At 40.8% G+C, this 22,881-nt stretch overlaps 1 protein-coding gene across 1 annotated transcript in view; it reads right to left on the bottom strand.

Annotated features, from left to right (window-relative positions):
- Window positions 1–22,623, bottom strand: part of LOC143301402 (uncharacterized) — a 31,461-nt gene extending 8,838 nt beyond the window's left edge. Inside the window, exon 1 of the mRNA XM_076615652.1 lies at window positions 22,269–22,623. Within this exon, the coding sequence (XP_076471767.1) occupies window positions 22,269–22,320 (52 nt within the window). The 5' untranslated portion in view covers window positions 22,321–22,623. The remainder of the gene's footprint in view (window positions 1–22,268) is intronic.
- Window positions 22,624–22,881: the final 258 nt, after the last annotated feature.

The raw sequence follows: 22,881 nt of genomic DNA, 5'->3' as shown, positions 1-22,881 counted from the left end.
GGTAGATTACACAATCGCGCTTTAAAAACCAGTTGTTTTAAAAGTCCTAATCATTAACTCTAAACCATAACAGGTCACTTGATATTCCCCACACTGAAGCTAAAACGTGACCACAGTAAGGATGTCTTTGTGCACAAAATAGTTAGTATCTGGCAAGACATATCAATCAGTTGTTGACTGCTTCGAAGTCAACGACAGAATGCATTTTCATAAACTGACGATGGCTCTTCCCAAGCTATAACTTTTCAAATCAAGTATTATATATAAAGTGCGTGTGGGGGAGGGGGGGGGGGGGTGCGGGGTTTTACTTACTGGAACGATTTGATATGATATCCTAACAAATAACATTTTCAGACAGTGTGTGTGTGCCTTGTTTCTGTCTCTCTTTGTCTGTCTGTCTGTCTGTCTGTCTCTGTCTCTGCATCTCTGTGTGTCTGTTTGTACCCCCTCTCTTTCTCTGTCTGTCTGTCTGTCTATGCATGTCTCTGTGTGTCTCTCTGTACCTCCTCTCTTTGTCTGTCTGTCTGTCTCTGTCTCTGCCTGTCTCTGTGTGTCTCTCTGTATCCCCTCTCTTTCTCCGTCTGTCTGTCTCTCTGTCTCTCTGTCTGTCTGTCTCTGCATGTCTCTGTATGTCTCTCTGTGTCCCCTCTCTTTCTCTGTCTGTCTGTCTGTCTCCCTCCCTCCCTCTCTATATCTATCCCCCTCACACACACACACACACACACACACACGCACACACACGCACACACACGCACACACACGCACACACACACACACACACACACACACACACACGCACGCACGCACGCACACACACACACACACACACGCACACGCACACACACGCGCGTGCACGCACGCACACATACAGACACATACGCGCGCGGGCGGAGTCTTAATCCCTACTCTTCCTTTAGAACCCTCCGTGTGATGGATAGACACACGGGATGTTTAGCATCCGGCAGACGACCGAAAACCCTCTTACCACTTACCGCTTAACCTCCAGGCTACGAAGTTAACCCTTTGACGTCTGGACATTGATGACATACGTGTGGTATGAATTGAATAACCTGGGGGTACTGCTCTTTGTTAGGAGTTTCAGTGTCAGTTTCAGTAGCTCAAGGAGGCGTCACTGCCTTCGGGCAAATCCATATACGCTACACCACGTCATGCCAAGCAGATGCCTGACCAGCAGCGTAACCCAACGCGCTTTGTCAGGCCTTGAGAAAGAAAATTAAAAAAATAAAAAGATAAATAAATAATATAATTAAAAAATGAATAAATAAATAAATAATAATAATAATAATAATAATGATAATAATAATAATAATAATGAAAATAAAATAAATAGATAAATAAATAAATAAAATAAATTTTAAAAAAAACAATGGTGATAAATAAGCAAATAAATGTATATATTTTTGTTTTTTGATTAGGGTTTAGCAGAAGTGAAGTGGTTAATTATCACACGCCAAATCGTCTTCGGCCTGAGCGTGCACGAGCGTTTGTGGGTGTGCTTGGGTGGGTGGGTGGGTGTGCGTGTGTGTGTGTGTGTGTGTGTGAGAGAGAGAGAGAGAGAGAGAGAGAGAGAATGAATGAATGAATGAAACTTTATTTTCCAACGGTGAAGACATTAGCACTTTGGCCGACTTACACATCTGCCGTTGATCTAAGAGACACACAAACACATACGCATATAAGTGTTGTTATACTTAATACATGTATGATGTACAAGTATAACGCAGCATCAAACTGAGAGACACAACATTGCTCACATGTGTACGAAACGGAAGCGAGTAACACACACACACACACACACACACACACACACACACACACACACACACACTAAGACACCAAGGGAAAAACAACAACAACAAAACCCTAACATGAATGCTACACACGAATGATTCAAGTGAAATTAACACAGAAAAAGTAATGATAAAATTTAAAACACAGATGTAAGAGACATAAAAAAAAAAAAAGCAAATAAGGCGACGGGTAATAGGGATATGGACAGACGGACACGTTAAGAGAGAGAGAGAGAGAGAGAGAGAGAGAGATGTCAGTGCGAGAAAAAAACCAAAAAAAACCCAAAAAAACAAACCAAAGAGTTGTGTGAGGATGGTTCACAATTTGTAATACATGTAAGTATACAGAATCGTAGACATGACCAGACAAGAGTTTGATTTCGTCAGTTTGTGTCCACTGTAAGGAGAACATATTCAGATCTCTGAAAACAATGTTCTATGGCGTGATACGTTATCAACTGATTAAAGAGATTAAGAGAGAGAGAGAGTTGTTGTCGATGTGTGTGTGAATAGAATAGAATAGAATACTTTTTATTGTCATAAAACCTTAAAGTTTATAGACACAATGAAACATAAACATGAGCATATTAAGAAGAGAAACATTCATGAACAAATTTCGCCAGCCTTGGCTGTATTTCTGTTAGAAGGATCAATTCACTAGGCTTTGCATTTGGACGACATATATCGATTAGGAATCTGTGTCTGTAAGTATTGTACTTTACACAATTGTCTAAAAGGTGATCTCATCTTCTAAACTGTTACAAGTATTACACAGTCTTTGTTCTTTCGGTATATTTTTATATCTTCCCTGTTCGATTTGTAAGTCATGGGCGCTGATTCGTAACATGGTCAATGCTTTCCTCTGTGTGTGTGTGTGTGTGTGTGTGTGTGTGTGTGTGAGTGAGAGAGAGAGTAGTTGTAGATGTGTGAGTAAAAGTATGTGTGAGAGTGAGTGTGCGTGAATATGTGAGTGTGGGTGTTTGTGTTCTCGAGAGTATAGACATGATGTGTGGGTTTTCGCCCTGTACATTCACATGCGCGTACATGTGTGTGGTGGTGGGTGTGGGGGTGGAGGGGGAGGGGGAAGAGGGGGGGGAGGGTGGGGGGCAGACTGTTTCGTACGACAGACGTAAACTTTTTTTTTTTTTTTTTTTTTAAACATCAGCTCTATTAAAACCTGCCGTGTGTTACGTCGTCGGTATTTCATGACAGTAAAATTTGTGTTGTGTGCGCATCTACATCTCCGGTTGATCTCAATCCTTCTCCACATTTGCCCTCCCCCCTGCGATGAGAAAATCGAGTTATTCACGCGCGAGCCCTCTAAACATTTTTACATCGATGTGTTTCTATTTATTTCTCAGGTAGCACAGAATTGAATGACGAAGAGAAATGTTGGCCCGATTGACATCTTTTCCAGATTAAAGTAGAAGAGAATCGAGCAGGATGATTTCCATTTCCATACAGGCAAACTAAGTGGATTCATTCCCAATGCTACACACGTAAATACGGGTGGTGGAATGGTGGCAAATACGGGTGGAATGATGCAAACACGGGTGGGTTGGCGTCGTGGTGTGTGTAGACGATGACGCCGCAATTTTGACCCGGGCGGCAGAGCGAAAATTCATTGCGGGTTTTGTTTGTTCACGAACAGCAACTCCCGTTTGTTCCGCCCCCCCCCCCCCCCCCCCCACCCCAACCCCTTATTTTCACTTCCTCTTACATCTCTCTGTCTCTGTCTGTCTGTCTGTCTGTCTGTCTGTCTGTCTGTCTGTCTCTCTCTCTCTCTCTCTCTCTCTCTCTCTCTTTCTCAACCTCTCTCTCAACCTGATTCATAAGTTCTCCAACAACCTCTTTGTAAATTCTGCATTGAGCGCTTCATAAGATCTCTGCATGTGCGCTTAATAAGTTCTCCAATAACCGCTTAATAAGTTCTCCAATAACCGCTTAATAAGTTCTCTAATAACCGCTTCATAAGTTCTCCAATAACCGCTTAATAAGTTCTCTAATAACCGCTTCATAAGTTCTCCAATAACCGCTTCATAAGTTCTCCAATAACCGATTCATAAGTTCTCCAATAACCGATTCACAAGTTCTCTAATAACCGCTTCATAAGTTCTCTAATAACCGCTTCATAAGTTTTCTAAATGAGCGCTTCATAAGTTCTCCAATAACCGCTTAATAAGTTCTCTAATAACCGTTTCATAAGTTCTCCAATATTTATAACCGCTTAATATGTTCTCTAATAACCGTTTCACAAGTTCTCTAATAACCGTTTCACAAGTTTTCTCAATGAGCGCTTCATACGTTCTCCAGTAACCGCTTCATAAGTTCTCTAAATGAGCGCTTCATAAGTTCTCCAATAACCGTTTCATAAGTTCTCTAATAACCATTTCATAAGTTCTCCAATAACCGCTTCATAAGTTCTCCAATAACCGCTTCATAAGTTCTCTAATAACCGCTTCATAAGTTCTCCAGTAACCGCTTCATAAGTTCTCCAATAACCGCTTAATAAGTTCTCCAATAACCGCTTCATAAGTTCTCTAATAACCGCTTGATAAGTTCTCTAATAACCGCTTCATACGTCCTCCAATAACCGCTTTATAACTTCTCCAGTAACCGCTTCATAAGTTCTCTAATAACCGCTTCATAAGTTCTCTAATAACCGCTTCATAAGTTCTCCAATAACCGCTTAATAAGTTCTCCAATAACCGCTTAATAAGTTCTCCAATAACCGCTTCATAAGTTCTCTAAATGAGCGCTTCATAAGTTCTCCAATAACCGCTTCATAAGTTCTCTAATAACCGCTTCATAAGTTCTCCGCCAATGAGCGTTTCGTGAGCTTCACAGAACCAGAAAACGACACCTGTTTCGCAACTCAGGAAGAGTTCAGTAGTCTTTTCCAAGGAAATACCCCCCTCTCTCTCTCTCGCTGCCGCTCTTTCCCTCCTCAACTTCCCCTCCCGTAGACTCGAACAGAAAGAAAAGAAAAAGTCAGTCAAAGAGATCGACATCGCGATGAGCAAAACATTACTTTTCCAGTCTCCGCAGAGCTCGTGTCTTCCAGCGCCGGAACGACTGAATGCTCTAAGCACGACAACAAAGGAACATCCGATCCCCATTGGAGTCAAGTCTCCCAACACCTACGCGCGGGGTTTGACATGTGTGGGAAAGGGGTGTGGGGAGAGGGGTAGGGGTGGGTGGGGAGTGGGGGGGGGGCTGATGGGAAAGTGAGTGTTGTGGGGGGGGGGGGGCTGGTGGAGGAGTCATGAGCCAAACCTTTCTACCCGAACCAGTCTGTAAGAATATGGCTGATCTGTGCTTGATGCTGTTGGTGTGTGGGTGTGGGTGTGTGTGTGTGTGTGTGTGTGTGTGATGCTGTTGGTGTGTGTGTGTGTGTGGGTGTGTTTGTGTGTGTGATGCTGTTGGTGTGTGGGTGTGGTGTGTGTGTGTGTGTGTACGTGTGCGTGTGTGTGTGACAGAGGGGGAGAGAAAGAGAAAGGGGGGGGGGGAAGAGAAAGAGAGAGAGGGGTAAGAGAGATAGAAAGAGAGAGCGGAGGAGAGAGAGAGAGAAAGAGAGAGAGGAGGGGGTGGAGAAAGAGATAGAAAGACCGACAGAAACACACACACACACACACACACACACACACACACACACACAGAGAGAGAGAGAGCTGCTTCGTTCATTAATTGGGCGAATAATATGTAGTCCTGCTCATGAACTAGGCAAACTTTGTCACAGAGAGAGGGAGAAGAGAGAGAAAGAGAGAGAGAGAGAACGAACGAAATTGTTTTAATGAACTTTGGCCATGGACCACAATTCAAAACCAGGGGACTGGGGGTGGGCATGGGAAGGGGTATTATAACACTTGAATAGATGACACAATATCATAATATTCATGGACTTGACATTAATTCTACTTAATTAGGTCTAAGTATATGATTTCTCCTTTTGATCGCATGGAAAATAAATTTTGATACATGGAAATTTCTCTGCGTGTTGTTTGATCGGAGAAGTGAACTAAGAGACATGTTTAAACAGTCTGTAAGAAATGTTGTCCGTAAATCATTATATACAGAACAAACAAACAACAAATGGTATTCATCTTCTAGTTCACCTTGGCAAAAAAGGACAATGCTTTAAAACATCATTTTCAGTGTACCTATTAACTCACTCAGTACGGCCAGTCCTCTCTTCTCCTCTACACAGACCCCTCGGATGTCCAGTGGGTGTCTGAATGACCCAACCATTAGCTTTCGTCGTCAGAACTGTGGTATTCCTTGTCAACATTCACCTCTTCAGTATATGAGCGTTCCGTTTGCAATATTTTGATGATGGTAATTGGGATGAAACGCTGTTAAAGTCTTAACTCCCGAGAGCAAGGTTTCGGTTGCGCCCCTTTTCTCTGCATTCAAATTTTGTATTACGTGTAGCTGACACATTTTGTACTTTCCAAAGTCAATTCAGGTCTAGATTGGAAGCTGCTAGGCAAATCTCGCTCTCTGCCATAAATGAAGCCAAACCGTAGCTTTATTAGGCTTTTATTTTGAATAAACCTTCACCGACGTCACAGTGTCAGACTCTGGTGAGAAACTGGCTTGATTCAAATCGCCCGCCATTTATAGTCCGGTTCAGGCTTTAACGTCGTCTCTTTCGCCGTTCGTATAGAGAGCGTTAACATTGTTATTTAAAGGAAGCACATTAAATCGGGCCTGAGACAACAGAGAGAGAGAGAGAGAGAGCCGATGATAAAGAACTACAACAAGAGGGAAAATCTTCATGGCTCACGCGTGATGACTGCTACACAACAACAACAACAACAAAACCTATAACGCTGACGATGGAGGTGGGGGGGGGGAGGAGAGGGGAGATGGAGAGTGGGGGCTGGGGGGGGGGGGTTGCCAGTAACATACATTTTACGATCCAAATGCGCAGTTCAGCTCACCATCAGAAACAAGAGTGTTTGTGGAAATGAACGTTGTGTGCTTGAAACCGAGCAGTTCTGTCTTATTAAGCATCTCACATCGATCAGCAATTAGTTATTTTACGATCACCAAAAAAAAAAAACCCTAAACAACTGCTACTAGTACTTCTTCTACAGCTACAACTACTACTACTACTGCTACGACCATAATATACTACTACTACTACTACTACTACTGCAGTTCAGTTAAGTTACTCAAGGATGCGTCACTGCATTCGGACAAATCCTTAAACGCTACCCCACCATATCTGCTAAGCTCATGCCTGACCAGCAGCGTAACCCAACGCGCTTGATTACCACTGCAAATAATGACGATACCAATGATATCAATACTAATGATAATGATACTACTACTACTACTACTACTACTACTAATAACAATAATATTAATGGATACTTATATAGCACACTATCCAGAAATCTGCTCTAGGTGCTTTACAAAAACGCTTTTGTTAACATACACCAAAATGTGACTACACACACACACACGCACGCACGCACACGCACGCACGCACACACACACGCGCACACACACACACACACACACACACACACACACACACACACACACTGCATACATACATTTTAACATACATGTGTATCTAACAGCTACCCTAACACATACGCACACATAGGCAGGCACAAACTTACATAAGCACACGCACACACAATACACATTCATATACATACATGCATGTAGTTATGTACACATACATATATATATACACACATAGTAAAGCACAGCTAATGCAAAGGAAGTGGACCTGCCACAATTGAACTTACTGCTGAGGGAAAAGGTGAGTTTTGAGACGAGATTTAAAAGATGCGAGGGAATCAGAATGACGGAGGTTATCAGGGAGCTTGTTCCACGAAATGAAGGCTTTTATAGTGCAGTACCCCCATCTCAGATAGGGCTCATCGCGCTTCACAATAAAATATACAAATTTGAGAATAAGTGACATTATAACTATTATTTATTTATTTATTTATTTACGCTTATAGTTGACTTCATCAAGTTTTTGCGCCTTATACATATTATTAGTAGTGGTAGTAGTTTGGGTGTTTTTTTATGTATTTATCTATTATTTATTCACCCTTTTTTTTTCTTTTTTTTCTCTCAAGGCCTGACTAAGCGCGTTGGGTTACGCTGCTGGTCAGACATCTGCTTGGCAGATGTGGTGTAGCGTATATGGATTTGTCCGAACGCAGTGACGCCTCCTTGAGCTACTGAAACTGAAACTGATATAGAAGCATACACGCACAAAAATTCAACACAGGCAATATCACAGTCTCACATCACGTAGGGCCCAATCACGGCAAAATAATAATAATAATGATAATAATAATAATAATAATAATGGTATTTATATAGCGCTGAATCTTGTGCAGAGACAAATCAAAGCGCTTTCGCACCAGTCATTCACACGCATGCATAACTCTAAAACTGTAGAAACTAAAGACAAGGAAGGGCAGGCAAGGGAGGCTATTTTGGGAAGAGGTGGGTTTTAAGGCCAGACTTGAAAGAGCTGAGTGTGGAGACTTGACGAAGCGAAAGAGGAAGTTCATTCCAATCGCCAGGTCCAGAGACAGAGAAAGAACGGCCGCCAAAAGTCGAGTTTTTGAATCTGGGTATGCGTATAAAATAATAACATTACGTTCACTGTAGTCAAAATATACACCAAGGAACATAAATTTCACCAAAAAAAAAATCACAGATACATACAAATGAACATAAAAGAACACACCTAACAGCAAGCATATGTAGATGGAAAAGTTTTACTGAGAAAAATACAGTTTGAAAAAAAAAAACATGTTTGAGTGCTCTCTTGAATTTAGATGTATCGAAGTTTCAAACCTTTTTTTAATTTTTTTTATTTATTTTTTTTTTTTCACGACTTTTCAGCTTCGATAAATGGAACAAAATTGCCTAACTCAATTTCGGCCTTATAGACACGACAGTCTCTCCAGACAAAATCCATTTCTTTAGGATGCCATCTCCGACACCACACAGTACAGACTGAAGGCCAATGGCCACCTTTCTGGTAGAGGTTGACATTTAGAAAAAATAATGATAATAAAATAAACTTTAAAGATATGTGTGGGAGGGGCTTTTCGTTGTCGAAACGAACGCTTAATATCGTAAAATTCCGAATTTTCTATCCAAATAATGGCTGCTTGTGTTCGTGAAAACAATTAACACGCGCATACGTGCTGCAGAATGTGAATTATGGACCGAGGTGTAAGTGAAGATTTCTTTAACTCTCTCCATACGAACGGCGAAAGAGACGACGTTAACAGCGTTTCACCCCAGTTACCATCATCAAAATATTGCAAGCGGAAGGCTCTTATACTGAAGAGGTGAATGTTGACAAAGAATACCACAATTCTGACGACGGAAGCTACAGGTTGGGTCATTCAGACACCCACTGGACATCCGAGGGGTCTGTGTAGAGGAGAAGAGAGGACTGGCCGTACTGAGTGAGTTAAAACAATGTTGAATCCGACAGTCGTCGGTGGACATTATGCAGTAACTGAAGAGGCCTGTGCCAGAGTATTTCTCTGAATGGAATCCAGGATCTTCCTTTCAGTAATATGTCATCGCGATGAGATTATCCATATCGAAGGGGTGGGGAGGAAGGTTGTAGGGGTTTGGAGAGGCGGGGGGAGGGGAGTGATGGTCAAGAGGTAACGCGTCCGCCTAGGAAGCGAGAGAATCTGAGTGCGCTGGTTCGAATCACGACTCGGCCGCCGATAATGTTCTCCCCCTCCATTAGACCTTGAGTGGTGGTCTGGACGCTAGTCATTCGGATGAGACGATAAACCGAGGTCCCGTGTGCAGCATGCACTTAGCGCACGTAAAAGAACCCACGGCAACAAAAGGGTTGTTCCTGGCAAAATTCTGTAGAAAAATCCACTTCGACAGGAAAAACAAATCAAAATGCACGTAGGAAAAAATACGAAAAAAAAAGGGTGGCGCTGTAGTGTAGCGACGCGCTCTCCCTGGGGAGAGCAGCCCGAATTTCACACAGAGAAATTTGTTGTGATAAAAAGAAATACAAATACCAGAGCTCACAGACCTACCAATACAAACAGACCTTTGATATAATTATATTCACTGTCCAGTTCTTTCGTCACAATTATGATCGGTGGGTGGGACCCACGGTCTCCTATGTAAGAGGCCTATAGATGTAGATCAACGGACAGACGGTCGCAGAACGATTCCAGCACTACCGACAGTGATGGACATTAACAAATAATGAGGCCAGGAGATGAAATGATTAACAAATAGTATAGAGTGGTAACTCGCTCCAATCACAAGGTACACAACTTCAAGTCAGTGCTGCTTACGCTACCAATTCAGCTAATACACAGGTAAATAAAAGATACTTTGGAACAAACCCAGACACTTCCTCGAAAGGGAAGCGCCGAGCCTGTCTTTATACCGATCATTTGACATGTGCACACAGCAGCAAAGACAGAAGAAATGTACAAACCCAAATGAGCTTTTATTCAAGACTGGCATAGCCTCTTTAATCCTGAACAAGCCACACAGAACACATGGACAATACAGAACAAACACATGGTTGCCTCGGTGGTTTTTCAACTGGAAATTAACAAATAATGAGGCCAGGAGATGAAATGATTAACAAATAGTAAAGAGTGGTAACTCTCTCCATTCACAAGGTACACAACTTCAATGGTGATGAACATTCAGACACGATGGATTCTTTCGACGACATCTTGTATACAACTTTCCGCACGCCCATTCTAGTCAAATCAGTACGTACCCTCTTTGAAATATTCGTATGCAGTAAACACGTTCAGAGTTTTAGTTTGTGTCAGTCAGTGTGTTCGGTCAAGAATTTTTTTCTTTTCTTTTCTTTTAACTGCGCACAAGAAATAGAATCTCAGGTTCTCAGTCACCCATTCCGGCAACGAAGCAGAGATGAGGCTAAATGACAACTCATCACATCTTCCCCCCCCCCCCCCCCCCCCCCCCCCCCATCATCTGCACCGTTTCAGTGGCATTACTCCTACGCCGCTCATTTAGATTCCTCCATACACGGCCACACCCGGGTTCGTCCGTCACAGTTCCAGCGTCGGCAGTGCGCAGGGAACCATCGATGTTAGGTCGCTAGGAGGCCACACACCAGAGGAGACCCTGCACTGCTGCTGAGTCACTTCGGTGGTGTTCAGTGGTGCCTGTTCTGATTTAACGTACTTTGGACACCACCTACTAAGCCCCCTACTAACGACAATAATGGCTCAGTCGCGTAGCCAGACTGAGTGAGCGTCCCCCCCAGGAACTCATCACATCTTGTGGAATCGATGCGAAACAAAAGGAACCGCCAAATAGTAAAAGAAGTTAAACGTTCACGATCAGGATTTCCGGATTAACACGGAAGACTTGCATCTCATATTGATGTGAGAGGATATACTTTTCGTTTCTCTATTTCCAGTCCAGATTCGGTAATGACAGAGTATTTCCGAATGAAATTGTTTAATTTGTTGAAGCTTAGCACGGACACGCAAACACACATGGACACGGACACGAACACACAGACAACATAAACGCCTGCAGCTTACAACAGAGACTCGGGTTGTGTGTAAACATACGCGGGAGCCAAAAATGTGCTGAATCTACATACCTTGTGGATAGAAATTGCAATCAATCACATGGATTCACTCTTAGATGGATGCCTCTAAATAAAACTATTTAATTATCATTATCATCATAGTCACAGAACATTTCACTGAAAGACGATATTTTCGTTCTCTCATGACTATATATATATATATATATATATATATATATATATATATATATATGAGAGAGAGAGAGAGTTTTACCATAAGATAATAAGATAATGATGTTATACATAATTTCGATAGTATACTTCAATGAAACATTCGGTGCGATCTGTGAGATAATAAACTGTTTCAAAAAACCTGACTTGTTGTCTAACAATTAGAAAATAAAATTTAAAAAAAACAAGACAGTATCGCCGACTTAGAAATAAACTATAATCGTAATTCATCAACTGAAAGGGTAAAAAAAAATAAAAATAAAATAAAATAAAAACCACCTTCCAAGACAGTAGAAATCAAACGGAAGTTATAAGGAGACTGACACTTGTTGTTGCTTTAATCAGACGAACATTCATGATGTCGATTTTTTTTTTTTTTTTAAAGCAGCACTAGGAAGAAGATGGGTTTTGTGAAAATGGAAAAAAGTAAGCATAATGTTTCATGACGTAGATTTGTCTTTCTTTAGAATACTTATAATGGGTGGCTTTTTTTTTTCTTTTTTTTTTTTTTTTTTTTGCTCTTTTTTTTTCATCTTGTTTATGAATACGACGTGCTTTTTTTTTTTTTTTTTAAAGTAAAAATGAACCGGCGAGTTAAAATAATTTGTCTCTCTAATATCAGCTTCTCTCTCTCTCTCTCTCTCTCTCTCTCTCTCTCTCTCTCTGTCTGTCTGTCTGTGTGTGTATGTGTGTGTGTATGGGTGGGGGCGTGTGGACGGGTGGGTGGGTGGGTGGGTGCACCCGGTGTATGCGTGCATTACTGTCGTAAGGAAACTCTTGCGGTGGGAGTAACAGCCACTTTGGGGATATTGTTCATCTCTGGCATATCACGGGTCTGGGTTTTTGATCATGGTCACTTTGTGTCGCCATGAAAGAAAAGCCCGTGGAGGAGGGACTGATTAACTGAACGGCCTTTGTGATTCTGTGTGCGGGGGGTGGGGGAGGGCAGGGGGGAGTGAGGAGGAGGTGGGGACTGAGGGGGGTGAGAGTAGGGGGGACAGGGGACGGGAAAGAGCGAGGGGGGCGAACGCGCGCGTCTTGTATGGTATCACCGGGTGCGTGAGTGTGTGTGTGTCTGTGTCTGTGTGTGTGTGTGTCCGTGTCTGTGTGTGTGTGTGTGTGCGCGCGCGCGCGTGGTGTTGTTATCTGCGTGCACGGAAGACTAGGTGGTGGTGAGCTCAAGTACGCGCATTCTCTTTCATTGTTCGGGAGAACCGTGTTCAATCCAGACTAGGTTCAGCCAACCTCAAAATCTTAATCTGTCCGTCGTAATGAAGGTCCTGCGAAAGAAATTCACAAACAGGGCTTGTAAGATTCTTCCTTGCTTGATTGCTGTGTGTGCAGTTAGAGACCCCCTTTTTTTTTCTTTTTGTGTGTGTGTTTATTTCGTGCTTACATTTTCATATAAAATATGCGTTAAAAAAAAAAAAAAAACTTGAGCAGTTCTTTTATACTGTCACTACTTCTTCTTCTTCTTCTGCGTTCGTGGGCTGCAACTCCCACGTTCACTTGTATGCACACGAGTGGGCTTTTACGTGTATGACCGTTTTTACCCCGCCATGTAGGCAGCCATACTCCGCTTTCGGGGGTGTGCATGCTGGGTATGTTCTTGTTTCCATAACCCACCGAACGCTGACATGGATTACAGGATCTTTAACGTGCGTATTTGATCTTCTGCTTGCATATACACACGAAGGGGGTTCAGGCACTAGTCAGGTCTGCACATTTGTTGACCTGGGAGATAGGAAAAATCTCCACCCTTTACCTACCAGGCGCCGTCACCGTGATTCGAACCCGGGATCCTCAGATTGAAAGTCCAACGCTTTAACCACTCGGCTATTGCGCCCGTCACTGTCACTACAAGTTGATATAATTATTTTGTCACGAATGCAGGCAACCTGCTGATACCTCTGCTCGGTACAGAAAAGCACCCGTACAAATGTTCTCATTACTTCAAAACGTATTTTCTTATTCTTCTGTTACTTCCTTTAATAGATTACCTTGTTTGTACTCCAGCACCCCCCCCCCCCCCCAACTCCTCCCTTTTGTATCCATTGATACATTATGACACCTACGTTTCTCATATAATATCCAATATCGGTTGAATGAATGTGATTAATACTTCACGTAGTTGCAGTTCTGATTTTTATACACGCACTCAAACAATCCCCGGAATATTCAGTCAACAAATATTCACTTTGTCTTAAATTTCTCACTAACTTAGACGTAGAGGTTGGACACATGAGGCAGTGCATTAAATCTTTCAGTGGGGCAGTATTTTCCACGATATTTGTTCTGCACTATTCAGTCAAACACAGTCTCAGTCATATGTGTCAGTGATTATTTACGTGACAGTACTCGGGTAGCGATACCGCTGGGAACTTTGTTTGAATTAACTCCCTTGTTCCTCACGATCTCCTCGTGTAAAGTGTAAACATCAGTCCTCTGCTCGGTACAGAAAAGCACCCGTACCACCAATGAATAAAAAACCCCAGAATCCAGCCTCGAAAAGGGAAGAAATTGAATGGGTCAAACTCAGCTCTACTACTACTGAACAGGTGGGGAAAATGTGCGCATTGATGGACTTGCCAATCAAACGGGGTCATTCCAGTCAAAAATGGTCTTGAACCCATTCGGTGCCACTCCCTTAAGTTTACCCCCCCCCCCCCCCCCTTTTTTTTTTTTTTTTTTTTTTTTTTTTTTGTTTGTTTGTTTGTTTGTTTGTTTGTTTTTTTTGTTTATTTGTTGTTTTATTCTATTGAAGTCGCCTGGAGAATTAATGTTCCTTAATATTTTTTCGCTTATGTTTTTCGCCTGGTTTAAGTTCGGGGGGGGGGGGGGTGGTGTGGGTGTGGGGGGGGGGGGTTGATGTTTGTTTTGGTTCTTTTCTCTTTTTTTGTTTGTTTATTTTTGTTTTTTGTTTTCTTAATCGTGTCGGCTAAGCTGACTTCATGTATGGTTGACAGAGAGAACGAAATTAAAGAAAGAAAGAAAGAAAGGTAAAACCGAAAGAATAACTGAGTCATAAAAACAAATTCCAGAAGAAAATGGTTTCGTTGATATCAGTTTGACAAACGATATAAACAAGACCAAACTAAATTAACCTATTAAAAAAAAACAACAACAGTATTAACGACACAAACAGTGAAGGAAATATAATGCAAATTATCTTGTCCACGAACACGTTTGGACATACAGATAATGGTCCCGGACTAAAACGTTGAAAGAAACATTTTTTTCAATACAAAAAAAAATCCATAAAATAAGGTTGAAATGGTTCCAGATGAAAATTAATTATCATATTCTTGTGACATATTCGGTTTTGATGAAGATGGGAATACTCCCACATAATATGTGTAATTTTTGTAAGGAAGAAAGAGATACAATTCTGCATTATTTATGGGAATGTAACCATGTACAACATTTTTGGAAGGAGTTTGTGAGATATTTAAAAGAAAAGTGTTTACATTGTGATAGACTTAACCTGAACGACACACTGGTGCTTTTTGGACATGACTAAATGAAAACTGATGAATGTTTCTCATATATCTTATTGATAGCTAAATTCTATGTATACAAATGTAGAATCAACAAAATAAAACCAACATTACAAATGTTCAAAAAAGACCTCAAACAGGCATATGAAGTAGACAAGTATGCCTTTAACATAACTATGGAATATAACAAGTTTGTGGAAAGATGGGCACTTTACAACTGTTTGATACAAGATTAAGCTTTTCAATACTACCTTGGAACTTTGACATTGAACATATATTGTTTTGCTGTTATAGATTTGTCAGTACTTAGAACTTAATTATATGCTTACCCTATACTTTCTAATGCACAAAACATATAAATTCTGTATCTGTAAACCTTTGTCTGAATAAAAAAAAATGTTGAAAAAAAAAAAAAACGTTGAAAGAAGTTTTTTTTAATGAAAATGTTTCAGTTTCAGTCTCTGAAGGGAGCGTCACTGCGTTCGGACAAATCCATACACGCTACACCACCACATCATCTTGGCAGATGTCTGACCATTAGCGTAACCCAACGCACTTAGTCAGGCCTTGAGTGCATGCGTACCTAACTGAGTGGATTTCTCCTACATAATTCCGCCAGAGGATAACACTCTCTCCTACGAAATGGAATTAAAGGAGAAAGAATCACCCCATGAAACGTAGCCGTATTCTGCCAAATACAAATGTTCTCATTACTTCAAAGCGTATTTTCTTATTCTTCTGTTACTTCTCTTTAATAGATTTCCTTGTTTGTACTCTGCTCTAGGAGAGAACGGGAAAAGGAAGCAGATGTGACTTACGCGGCTACCCAATAAGGTGGACAGACCTTAGATTACTCAGCATATGCTTTTATGGACACTCGAACATGGCTTGATACTTTTTTTTTTTTTTTTTTGTTTTTTTTTTTTTTTTTTTGCTGCTGTGTTTCTTTCTTTCTTTCTCTCTTTCTCTCTCTCTTCTCTCTCTCTTTTTTTCTTTCTTTCTTTCTCTCTTCTCTCTCTCTCTTCTCTTTTACTTTCTTTCTTTCTTTGTTTCTCTCTTTCTCTCTCTCTCTTCTCTTTTACTTTCTTTCTTACTTTATTTCTTCCTTTCTCTCTTTCTCTCTGTCTCTCTTCTCTTTTACTTTCTTTCTTTCTTTATTTCTTCCTTTCTTTCTTTCTCTCTTTCTTTCTTTCTTTCTTTCTTTCTTTTTTCCTCTCTTTTTCTCTTTCCTTCTTTTTTTCGTTCTTTCTTTCTCTCTTTCTTTCTTTCTTTCTTTCTTTTTTCCTCTTTTATCTTGTTACTATTTTGGTCAGTTAATATGGACACAAGATTAACAACAATGAGCAGCAAAAACAACAACTGCTTCGCTCTCTCAGGAGCCCCCCCTCTCAGAAAACTGCTGGCCATTATGAATCGAGAAAAGCAGGCCAGGACAGGACAGGCCAGAACAGGCCAGGGTTTGCAGGTACCTGGCTGCTGGCCGGTCTTGAAGTGCCTGTCTGGAAGTGTCGGTCTCTTCAGGCGGCCGTCAGGAGCCAGAGGCAGTGATGGTGGGCTCTCCAGGGAATGGCAGTGGCTGGATGGCCATAAACACCCCGTTATAGGAACTGCAGTGACTCTCCTGGCTTTTACTGCTGATTGGTTGGTTGTGTGTCTCCTGCCTACACTTCCCGTTCTGTTCCGGCTGCGTGTTTTTAAAGGGCCGTGTGTTTGAATATTGAACTGATGACGGAATAATTCAATGCTTCAGTTCTTATTATTATCATCATCATCATCATCATCATCATCAGTAATAGTGGCGTTGAGTAGCAGTAGTAGTGTTATCATAATTAGTTGTAGTATTATCATAACTAGTAGTAGTATAGTACCAGTCTTACCCAGATTCAAACACTCCACTGTTGGACGCCGTTCTTTCGCTGTCTCTGGACCTTGCATTTGGAATAAACTTCCTCTTTCGCTTCGTCAGGTCTCCGCACTCACCAGTCTTACCAGATTCAAACACTCCACTGTTGGACGTCTGTCTCTGGACCTTGCATTTGGAATGAACTTCCTCTTTCGCTTCGTCAGCTCTCGGCACTCAGCTCTTTCAAGTCTGGCCTTAAAACCTACCTCTTCCCAATATAGCCTCCCTTCCCCCTACCTCTTCCTTGTCTTCAGTTTCTTCAGTTTTAGAGTTATGCATGCGTGTGAATGACTGGTGTGAAAGCGCTTAGATTTGTCTCTGCACAAGATTCAGAGCTATATAAATACTATCATTATCATTAGTAGCAGTAGTTGTAGTACAGTTATGGTAGTATTGTTATTATCATTAGTAGTAATAGTTGTAGTATTGTTATTGTAGTATTGTTATTATAATTAGTAGTAGTAGTTGTAGTATTGTTATTATCATTAGTAGTAGTAGTAGTAGTTGTTGTATTGTTATAATCATTGGTAGTAATAGCTGTAGTATTGTATTGTTATTATCATTAGTAGTAGTAGTTGTATTGTTATAATCATTGGTACTAGTAGTTGTAGTATTGTTATTATCATTAGTGGTAGTAGTTGTTGTATTGTTATTATCATTAGCAGTAGTAGTTGTAGTATTATTATCATTAGTAGTAGTTGTTGTAGTATTGTTACTATGAAACAGCGAAGACAATAGGACATTGATGAATTATCATTAAATATGTCTGCGTTAATGTATCGAAGGAGGAAGGTGGCAGAATGGTTAAGACGCTCAGCTGCCAATACAGAGAGTCCGTGAGGGTGTGGGTTCGAATCCCGCTCTCGCCCTTTCTCCTAAGTTTGACTGGAAAATCAAACTGAGCGTCTAGTCTTTCGGATGAGACGATAAACCGAGGTCCCGTGTGCAGCACGCACTTGGCGCACTGAAAAAGAACCCATGGCAACGAGAGTGTTGTCCTCTGGCGAAATTACGTAAAATGAAATCCACTTTCATAGGTACACAAATATGTAAGCATGCACTCAAGGCCTGACTAAGCGCGTTGGGTTATGCTGCTGGTCAGGCATCTGCTCAACAGATGTGGTGTAGCGTGTATGGATTTGTCCGAACGCAGTGACGCCTCCTTGAGAAAGTGAAACTGAAACTGAAACGTATCGCCTTCCTTGCTCTCCTGTCTTCTGGAGGTGTCAAAAAACTAAAGTTTATAAAAACCTTTTTGGTGGCAATTGAATCCTCTTTGTTTTTACACGACGTTTTGGACCATAGGCCTATGGCCGAAACGTCGTGCAAAAACAAATAGGATTCAACTGCCACCAAAAAGGTTTTTATAAACTTTAGTTTTTTGTCTTTGAAGAACCTATGGTCCGAAACGTCGTGTAAAAACAAAAGGATTCAACTGCCACCAAAAAGGTTTTTATAAACTTTAGTTTTTTGTCTTTGAAGAACCTATGGTCCGAAACGTCGTGTAAAAACAAAAGGATTCAACTGCCACCAAAAAGGTTTGTTTTTTTTTATAAACTTTATTTTTTTGTCTTTGAAGAACCTATGGTTCGAAACGTCGTGTAAAAACAAAAGGATTCAACTGCCACCAAAAAGGTTTGTTTTTTTTTATGAACTTTAGTTTTTTGTCTTTGAAGAACCTATGGTCCGAAACGTCGTGTAAAAACAAAAGGATTCAACTGCCACCAAAAAGGGGGTTTTTTTTTTTATAAACTTTAGTTTTTTGTCTTTGAAGAACCTATGGCCGAAACGTCGTGCAAAAACAAATAGGATTCAACTGCCACCAAAAAGGTTTTTATAAACTTTAGTTTTTTGTCTTTGAAGAACCTATGGTCCGAAACGTCGTGTAAAAACAAAGAGGATTCAACTGCCACCAAAAAGGTTTTGTTTTGTTTTTTATAAACTTTAGTTTTTTGTCTTTGAAGAATCCTGCAGTCATTTTTGTCTTCTTCTGGAGGTGTGTCCAGCTTCGTTTGTTATGATTAAAATCCCCAGAATCAAAATGGATGTCGCTCTACAAGGACTTAACAACTTGTACAGATTTTCTATGATAGAAACGACACTGAATCCAGGCTTTGTTATATCTTGTTTCGTTTTTCCGAGAAAAGGGTGAAATAAGCGTCAGAATATTTCATGGCATAGAATTGATACTTTAACTCTTTCCATACGAACGGCGAAAGAGACGACGTTAACAGCGTTTCTCCCCAATTACCACCATCAAAATATTACAAGCGGAAGGCTCTTACACTGAAGAGGTGAATGTTGACAAAGAATACCACAATTCTGACGACGGAAGCTAAAGGTTGGGTCATTCAGACACCCACTGGACATCCGAGGGGTCTGTGTAGAGAAGAGAGGACTGGCCGTACTGAGTGAGTTAATCGAGGCATTAGCTCAGACGAGAACAAAATTAAGAGAACGTTTTAATTATCAACAATGTACTTTAAAGGCCAGCTATCGCTCTTCCAAAACATAATTTGGGATGTATGGGCACCATAAAGCGTCAAAAGTTTGTTCTGTAAAAAGCTCTCTAGTTCATCACTTTTCCTCTGCTTGCATGCTGGCTGAAAACTGTTCCAGCGTTGGCAAATATCAACGCCGATTAATTCGGTGGCGATTTTTTGTTTGTTTGTTTTGTTTTGTTTTGTTTTTCTCAACGAATGTTTCTTCCGAAGACGATTTTTTAAAAACAGTCTTCGAAGGTAAAAGGAGTTTCGGATGAATCATAAAACAACAACAACAAACTTAGCATCTCGTATGGAAGGTGCGACACATACATTTTGGAGACCGCTAACAGTAAAAATTGATAATGATAATAATGATGATAATAATAATCGGCAAAGATCAAAATAGTAATTTTATAAGCTATGGAGAGTAAACAAACAAATAAATAATATGTACACCGTACCGCAAATCATAAAAACTGCAGGATGACATTTGACCAACAGAAACAAAGGCATTAGTGTCAATACGTTTCCTGATGTAACTAATGTCTTAACCAGCCTCAGCTCAAATGATTACAGTTCTCCGTATTATTGTCGATGTCAACAGACCCGTCTGCCGACTTCAAGTGCGAAAACGACCGTTGTCCAAAACATCGAGAACATCAGCGGTCGTTTGAAATGTACCAAAAGTCTTAAAGAGAGCATGATTATTTGCATTTGCATTTTGCATTTGTATTTCTTTTTATCACAACAGATTTCTCTGTGTGAAATTCGGGCTGCTCTCCCCAGGGAGAGCGCGTCGCTACACTACAGCGCCACCCTTTTTTATTTGTTTTATTTGTTTTTCCTATCGATGTGGATTTTTCTGCAGAATTTTAGCCAGGAACAACCCTTTTGTTGCCGTGGGTTCTTTTACGTGCGCTAAGTGCATGCTGCACACGGGACCGCGGTTTATCGTCTCATCCGAATGACTATTATAGTGGGTTGTTGAGCAAACCTTTTGTTTCGTCTCTCTCTCTCTCTCTCTCTCTCTCTCTCTCTCTCTCTCTCTCTCTCTCTCTCTCTCTCTCTCTTCGATTCCATGAAATGTAGAATTTCGTGTACATTTGGATACATTTTACTGTCCATCCTTATGTCGATTTTATTTCGCATGTCTATTTCGTGCGTTTAGAATAAATACAAGGACACAACAAGAGAGGCAAGGCCTTCAAGACTCACTTGTGATAAATTAAGTCCCCTAGCATTAATTACAGAGTAATTTCCCTTTTTTACTATCTGCACCAAAACGTTTGCAAAACGAATAAAACTTCCATGCTTAGCAAAAGAAGTTCCTGTTTGAACAAAAAATGATAATAATGACTCCTCTTGTTGTTGTGTCAGAATATGAGGTCAAAGTGCCAAGTTTAGAGAATACAAAAAATATAAATATAACAGTAAATGCAGTTTGCATATAAATAGGCTTCATTTTTTTATTTTTTGTACCCATCCCAGAGGTGCAATATTGTTTTAAACAAGATGACTGGAAAGAACTGAATTTTTCTTATTTTTATGCCTAATTTGGTGTCAACTGACAAAGTATTTGCAGAGAAAATGTCAATGTTAAAGTTTACCACGGACACACAGACACACACACACACACACACACACACACACACACACACACACACACAGACAACCGAACACCAGGTTAAAACATAGACTCACTTTGTTTTCACAAGTGAGTCAATAAAAGGTACATTTGGAACCAACACAGCCACTTCCCAAAAAAGCAGCATTAACTTGAAGTTGTGTCCCATGGAGAATTACCACTCTTGACTTCATCAAGACTTTGCGCCTTATAGATATTATTATTAGTAGTAGCATTTTTATGTATTTATCTTTTCTTTTTTTTCTTTTTTAATTTATTGTTTTATCTTTTGCTCTTTTTTTTCTCAAGGCCGGACTAAGCGCGTTGGATTACGCTGCTGGTCAGGCATCTGCTTGGCAGATGTGGTGTAGCGTATATGGATTTGACCGAACGCAGTGACGCCTCCTTGAGCTACTTGATACTGATACTGACACTCTTTATTGTTTATTAACCCTTTACTCACCTAGCCCTCATTATTCTTTAATTTCGTCTTCTTCTTCTTCTTCTGCGTTCGTGGGCTGCAACTCCCACGTTCACTCGTATATACACGAGTGGGCTTTTACGTGTATGACCGTTTTTACCCCGCCATGTAGGCAACCATACTCCGCTTTCGGGGGTGTGCATGCTGGGTATTTACTTGTTTCCATAACCCACCAAACGCTGACATGGATTACAGGATCTTTAACGTGCGTATTTGATCTTTCGCTTGCGTGTACACACGAAGGGGGTTCAGGCACTGGCAGGTCTGCACACATGTTGACCTGGGAGATCGGAAAAATCTCCACCCTTTACCCACCAGGCGCCGTCACCGAGATTGGAACCCGGGACCCTCAGATTGAAAGTCCAACGCTTTAACCATTCGGCTATTGCACCCGTCATTATTCTTTAATTTCGAGATGAAAAGTTACGAGACGAAAGGAGTAAAGATAAAGAAGAAACTCATAAAGTTGTAACAGAAAAAAATGAAATGGACAAAAAAAAAAAAAAGAGATAAAAGTGATGATGAAATATGACTGCATCAAATGCTGCGACAGAAAAGAACAGTATCGAAAGAACATCAGGACGTAACAATGGTCAAACATGAATTTTTTTTTTTTTTTTTTTTAAGTCCAAATGCACCGAAAAATCTTGAGAGAGCACAGCCATAAGATACTTACCAGACTGTAGGAGAAGAATCCCAGCGACTGACAATAATACGAAGGACCTCATTCTGAAGAAGGCAGCGATAGTTGACAGTGGTACTGAAGAACAGCCGGACTAGTACGTGTTTGGGGATTTTCACGGATTTCAGTTTCTTTCCGAGGTTTTTTCTCGTGAACGTTTCACAGTTCGAGTCTTTCAGAAGCGATATACTAACCAAAAAAGAAAAAAAAAGTAATGTACTACCAAAAAATACTTATCAAAATCTCAATCTCTAGATGTGGACTTTTTTTTTTTTTTTAGGCCAGAACCAAAGAAGAGTCAGTACATTGAACTGTATTAGCCTCGGCTTCGACACCCTGAAATTCTCAAGTCTTTGTAGCGAGTAGTCGAAATCTGCGATCTCTGGTGTTTTATATAGTAGGGCAGCGCTGCCCACTTCCCATCTCTACCGGTGCCGTGCGCGTAGGAATCCACCCCGCACCAGATCTACCCCACGGACGTTTTTTTTTGACACGGTATATCGGTTGTGTTCTGTCATGTGGATTCGTTCTCGTCCTTAAAGATACCTCAGGTATGTATCACGGTTTAAGAGAATTGCGTGCTGTGAATGATTTTAACAGAATTATA

Source organism: Babylonia areolata, chromosome 27 (genome assembly GCF_041734735.1).
Source record: "Babylonia areolata isolate BAREFJ2019XMU chromosome 27, ASM4173473v1, whole genome shotgun sequence".
NCBI lineage: Eukaryota > Metazoa > Mollusca > Gastropoda > Neogastropoda > Buccinidae > Babylonia > Babylonia areolata.
Note: the sequence above shows the minus strand (reverse complement) of the source record. Positions and strands in the feature narration are given on the sequence as shown.